Source organism: Saccopteryx leptura, chromosome 3 (genome assembly GCF_036850995.1).
Source record: "Saccopteryx leptura isolate mSacLep1 chromosome 3, mSacLep1_pri_phased_curated, whole genome shotgun sequence".
Lineage (NCBI taxonomy): Eukaryota > Metazoa > Chordata > Mammalia > Chiroptera > Emballonuridae > Saccopteryx > Saccopteryx leptura.
In genome coordinates, this window is record NC_089505.1 from 370,690,369 (window position 1) to 370,696,321 (window position 5,953).

The 5,953-nt window shown below is 65.8% G+C and overlaps 1 protein-coding gene across 1 annotated transcript; it reads right to left on the bottom strand.

The window, feature by feature from the left end:
- Positions 1-1,989: 1,989 nt before the first annotated feature.
- LOC136398605 (uncharacterized) lies at positions 1,990-3,342 on the bottom strand. Its single transcript, XM_066372776.1, has 2 exons — positions 2,882-3,342; positions 1,990-2,794 (listed from the first exon to the last, which is right to left on the bottom strand). The coding sequence occupies exons 1-2, from the start codon at positions 3,340-3,342 to the stop codon at positions 1,990-1,992; spliced, it is 1,266 nt and encodes a 421-aa protein (XP_066228873.1).
- Between the last annotated feature and the right edge of the window lie 2,611 nt (positions 3,343-5,953).

The following is a 5,953-nucleotide window of genomic DNA, read 5'->3' on the forward strand; positions in this document are numbered from 1 at the left end:
CACCAACGTGAGTCAGTGCCCTGAGTAAGCTGGGATGGTGGTCACCAAGCGGTGGTGAAGGTCGCAGATGTGGCACCGGTGGGGGCACTGGCAAAGGCACCTGAGCCCAACGGGGTCCTGGATGCCCCTTGGGGAGGAGCCTGGGTGCCCCAGACGCGTCCTGAGTTGGCCGGCTCTGTCTCTGGCCACCAAGCAGGACTGAGACACACTCGGAGACCCAGGTCCAGGACGAGCAGCATGGGGAGGCCTCCCCTGCCCAGCTTCCCCGAGGAGCGGAGAACTGAAAAGGTACGAGGCAGAGGTGCACACGGGGCCACTCCCCGACCCCCGGGGCCAGCGCCGGTCGCATCCTGGGAGTTCCTAGCGTGGGAGAGACCTGTCCTGGGGAGGGTGTGATCTCCGAACAATGACGGGCCTTTGTCTTCAGGAGACAACATGACGGAAAGGCATCTGCTCGCCGGCTGGAAAAATGCCGACCCCTTAAATCAACCTGAACCAATCTGCTGTCAGGCCGGCGTTATCTGAGGCCAATTCATTTCCCCGCATCCAGAAACAGGCCCCGCACCCTGGGCGCCCGAGACAGGGCGTCCCAGCTGCTGTGTAATCGGGAAGACGGCTGTTTGCTTTCTCCACTCATTGTTTGGCATTGTTTTCACCCTAAGTGTGGCAGAGTGGGTGGGGTGTCCTCAGACGGTGGCTACGGATTCAGGGGCCAGCCCCGGGGAGACGGGCCCATCTGTGTCCACCGTGTGCCAGGAAGCAGGTGTGCCACAGGTGGCCCTGCCCGGAGCCGGCCGGAGGTGACCGCAGCAGGCAGGACAGGTAGCTTCCCTCCTTGCCCTCTCGAGGCAGGTGCTTGACCACCCAAACCCCAGGTCAGGGAACGTGGCCGCCATGACCCCCTGGGGGTACCTACCCCCACCCAGGGCAGCTTTACGTGACTCCAGCTGGTCTCCCTTTGGCAAATGGGGAGACCGAGGCAGAGTCATGCCGTGCCTGCTCTCGGGCTGTCAGAGCTCATGGTCAGTTAGCATTTACTTGGCACCTTCTGCTTAATCCTGCGCCAAGAACAGCGGGTGCCGGGGTGGGGGGGCAGGCCAGGGGGGGTGTCCAGGCCGGGGGGGGGGGGGTCCAGGCCGGGGGTGTCCAGGCCAGGGGGGGTGTCCAGGCCGGGGGGGTGTCCAGGCCGGGGGGGTGTCCAGGCCGGGGGGGGGTGTCCAGGCCGGGGGGGAGTGTCCAGGCGGGGGGGGGGGGTGTCCAGGCCGGGGGGGGTGTCCAGGCCGGGGGGGAGTGTCCAGGCGGGGGGGGGGGGTATCCAGGCCAGGGGGGGTGTCCAGGCCGGGGGGGTGTCCAGGCCGGGGGGGTGTCCAGGCCAGGGGGGGTGTCCAGGCCAGGGGGGGTCCAGGCCAGGGGGGGTGTCCAGGCCGGGGGGGGGGGGTCCAGGCCAGGGGGCGTGTCCAGGCCGGGGGGGCCAGGCCGGGGGGGGGGTCCAGGCCAGGGGGGGGGTGTCCAGGCCAGGGGGGGGTGTCCAGGCCGGGGGGGGTGTCCAGGCTGGGGGGGGTCCAGGCCGGGGGGGGGCCAGGCCAGCATTCGGCTGGGGAGGCGGACAGAGCCAGGATCCACGCCCAAGGTCAGCCTTCAGTGCCCACACTCGCCCTGACCGCTGCCCCACCCCGCACAGCAGCCCGGGTCCGGGTCCGAGCAGCACTGACCCCCGGCCGTACAGGGCCAGTTGCTCAGAACCAGCAGGAGGCGTGGCTCATCCTCCCGGGCACCTTGCGGATATTTGAAGACCTGAAGCTGAAATGAAGTCATTTCCCTGGTGAGTGAGTCAGAGCGCAGTGTGTGGATTGGCACAAGCCCGGCTGTGTTGCGAATGCAGGGCGGGTCCTTGCTCAGCCCACCCAGCCACACCTCCCTCCGCCTGGGGCTGCCCAGCAGGATGCGAGTCTCTTTGCCAAGGGAGTTCCGGTGCCAATCCCCCCTCCCTCAGTCCTCGGCGGATGGGGCGGGACTCGGGGAGATGGATTCTGCAGGACCCTGGCTCAGCGTGTCCTCGTGGGGTGGACAGCGTGTCCTCGTGGGGTGGACAGCGTGTCCTCGTGGGGCGGACAGCGTGTCCTCGTGGGGCGGACAGCGAGTCCTCGTGGGGCGGACAGCGTGTCCTCGTGGGGCGGACAGCGAGTCCTCGTGGGGCGGACAGCGTGTCCTCGTGGGGCGGACAGCGAGTCCTCGTGGGGCGGACAGCGTGTCCTCGTGGGGCGGACAGCGAGTCCTCGTGGGGCGGACAGCGTGTCCTCGTGGGGCGGACAGCGAGTCCTCGTGGGGCGGACAGCGTGTCCTCGTGGGGCGGACAGCGAGTCCTCGTGGGGTGGACAGCGTGTCCTCGTGGGGCGGACAGCGAGTCCTCGTGGGGTGGACAGCGTGTCCTCGTGGGGCGGACAGCGAGTCCTCGTGGGGCGTGGGGTGGACAGCGAGTCCTCGTGGGGCGGACAGTGAGTCCTCGTGGGGCGGACAGTGTGTCCTCGTGGGGCGTGGGGTGGACAGCGAGTCCTCGTGGGGTGTGGGGTGGACAGCGAGTCCTCGTGGGGCGGACAGCGAGTCCTCGTGGGGCGTGGGGTGGACAGCGAGTCCTCGTGGGGCAGACAGTGAGTCCTCGTGGGGTGGACAGCGAGTCCTCGTGGGGCGTGGGGTGGACAGCGAGTCCTCGTGGGGCGGACAGCGAGTCCTCGTGGGGTGGACAGCGAGTCCTCGTGGGGCGGACAGCGTGTCCTCGTGGGGCGGACAGCGAGTCCTCGTGGGGCGGACAGCGTGTCCTCGTGGGGTAGACAGCGAGTCCTCGTGGGGCGTGGGGTGGACAGCGAGTCCTCATGGGGCGGACAGCGTGTCCTCGTGGGGCGGACAGCGTGTCCTCGTGGGGTGGACAGCGAGTCCTCGTGGGGTGGACAGCGTGTCCTCGTGGGGCGGACAGCGTGTCCTCGTGGGGCGGACAGCGTGTCCTCGAGGGGTGGACAGCGTGTCCTCGTGGGGTGGACAGCGTGTCCTCGTGGGGCGGACAGCGTGTCCTCGAGGGGCGGACAGCGTGTCCTCGTGGGGTGGACAGCGTGTCCTCGTGGGGTGGACAGCCTGTCCTCGTGGGGCGGACAGCGAGTCCTTGTGGGGTGGACAGCCTGTCCTCGTGGGGTGGACAGTGTGTCCTCGTGGGGTGGACAGCGTGTCCTCGTGGGGCGGACAGCGAGTCCTTGTGGGGTGGACAGTCTGTCCTCGAGGGGTGGACAGTGTGTCCTCGTGGGGTGGACAGTGGGGAAGCAGGGGAGGGGGCCTCAGCCCTGCAGCCCCCATGCCCAGCCCGGCCTGGCTCGTAGTAGGCGCTCAATAAATGTTTGTTGAGCTGAAGTGAAGAGGAAAATTGATTTTCTTCTGCTGAGTGCAGCCCAGAGCCCGCTGATCGATAGCGGCCATCACGCCTCCCGCTTTATTAAGTGCGCGTACTGTTTGTGTTGTAACCGCCGAGAGTGCTGGGGAGATCGTGGCATCACCCCACTGCATCCACGGAGCCATGGACAGCTGGCTCGCAGGGTCCAAGGCGGACGGGCGGCCCACGCCAAGGCCGGGCCGGGCTCCGGCCACCTGCCTCAGGGTCCAGTCGCTCCGAGCTGGCCCCTGCCCAGGCTGCGTCTCCGAGCAGGAGGGAGGCAGGAACTGGACGGCCCCTGCCCCGCCTCTAGCAGCCCCCCAATCTGGGTGGCAGGTGAGGACAGGGCAGACACGCTTTCGGAAATTGGTGAGGGCTAGGAGTCCCCGCGGGAGACGGGGCCGGGGGGGGGCTTGACTGGGCCCCTCTCCCCTCTCGAGTGCCCGGAGGGGACACCTGGCTGCCCAGCGTCTTTTTGAGCCCCCACCTGCCTCCACTCCACTCCCTCCCCTCCTCCGTTTCCAGATGACCCAGGGGCGCCCGGTCTCCCCACCCCTGCCGGAGGGGGGGTCCTGGGGGAGCAGCAGCCTCCCGAGTCCCTTCCCTGTGATTGCTTCTCCCCAGCTGCCCTCCTGCCACCCCGCGATTTATGCAAATCCCTCTGCCCTTGCTCTGTCATGTCAAACCAGGGGGATGAATGTCAGATTTGGCCTGGGCCTCAGTCAGTAACCACACTTGATAGGATACTTTGTAACTTCCTCCAGAGCCACAGGGATCAGCTCTAGGAGTCCATCACTAAGTAAATACTCCTCCCCACCACCCAGCTTGCCACCCGGTCCCCCTGACGCAGTCACGGCTGTCCAGGTCTGGTGCCCACTGCCCTCGCTGGGGCAGAGTCTGGGCCTGGCATCCTCCCCTCCGCACTCCACACATTTCCCAGAGAAGAGGTCGCGCGGGTGCTCATGGGTGGATGGACACACGGAGGAACAAAGGAAGGAAGGCAAGTCCAGGCCAGCAGGGGTCAGCGACGGCAGGATCCGCAGGGAAAACGCAGGGGGGCCCCTCGAGCAGAAGGAGGGGCCCGGACCCACGGCCTCTCCTTGGCACCGGCCGCCTGCCCAGCACGCAAGCCCTTGGACCACCCCACATGGCGAGTGCTCGTGTGACTGAGTATGAACAGGGCGCCCACGTGTAGAGTCGCTGCTAGACCCACCCAGGGTCGCCGCATCACACGTTGAGGAGCCTCACCCCCCTCCAGCCCCCTTGCCTCTCTGGGCCTCAGTTTCCATCTCTGTAACAGGCAGGTGACAGCACCCACACTGTAGAGTCTAAGGAGGAATTTGAGGACATCAGAGGAGGGAAGACCAGGCACAATGGGCAGGTGCGTCAAGGGCCCAGAGGGGCAGAAAGGAGCCTGTGGCGAAGGCCTTGGGTGCTGAGCGGGGAGCAGACACGTCTGTCAGCAATAGGGAGCCATGCAAGGCGCTGGAGCTGTGGAGTGACCCCAGCAGCCTCTTCCCCAAACCCTCCCCGATGGCTGCAGCCCCCGTGGGCGTGTCCTGTGGACCTCCTCACCTGACCCAGCCCCCGTTCTGTGCCCCCTGCAACCCCTTCTTTCCTGGGTGGGGGGGTAAACACCCCTGGGCTCCCCTCTTTGGAGCTTCTCCAAGCCTCAGGGGTCATCGTGGGCAGCACTGGCGGGCTGCCTGGTGGAAGCCAACAGCCCTGTCCCGCAGCCCAGTCCCGCTGCCCGGACAGATGCCTGCCACCAGAGGGGACGTCAAGGTGTCACCGTCCACAATCAAACCCCTGTTTTTCCCAGGGGCCAGGGAAGGCTGGCCAGTTGCCAGGGTTCGCCCAGAAGGGAAGCAGCTCTGAGAAATGAAAGCTAAAACAGGAGCCCCGCCCTCCGGCAGTGTGATGATGAGAAATCAGAAATCAGCAAGTCGGGGGAGGAGGGGTCAGGACGAGGCTGGCTGGGAGATGTCAGGTGGGGTATTTATGGAATTCCGCAGTAAAAGCCTGGGGAGGGTGCATATATTTATGATTCAAAATGTCTCTCCGTCCTGAAACAATCAAGGTTCATTGGCAACAATGTATGCAAATTCATTTAAATAACTTGGGAAGTGGAGGTGCCATGCAAGGGAAGGAAACCAGCCAGGCCTGGGCACAGGGGTCACACCAGCCAAGGGGACCCAGAGGGGACAGAGAGTGGCCCGTTCAGCCTCCACCCTGGGATGCACTGTGCACTTCCTGGAGGTGACCTTGCTTTAGACCCACAGGGTGACCACCAGCACTTCGGGTCTCGTGGGCAGAGAGAGGCCTGGGTTCATTGGTCAGCATAAAGGATACCTCCTCCAGGAAGCCCCTCTCCTGTGCTGTGTCCCAGTTACTATGAGGACAAGATCGCCAGGATGCAGGCACACCTCCCTGTCGTTACTTACCTTTAGGTTTTGTTTGATGTAAGCCATGGAGGGCAGGACCCTGGCTACCCTGTCCCGCCCGGGGACCCTGCACCCAGGACGAAGCCTGAACAGC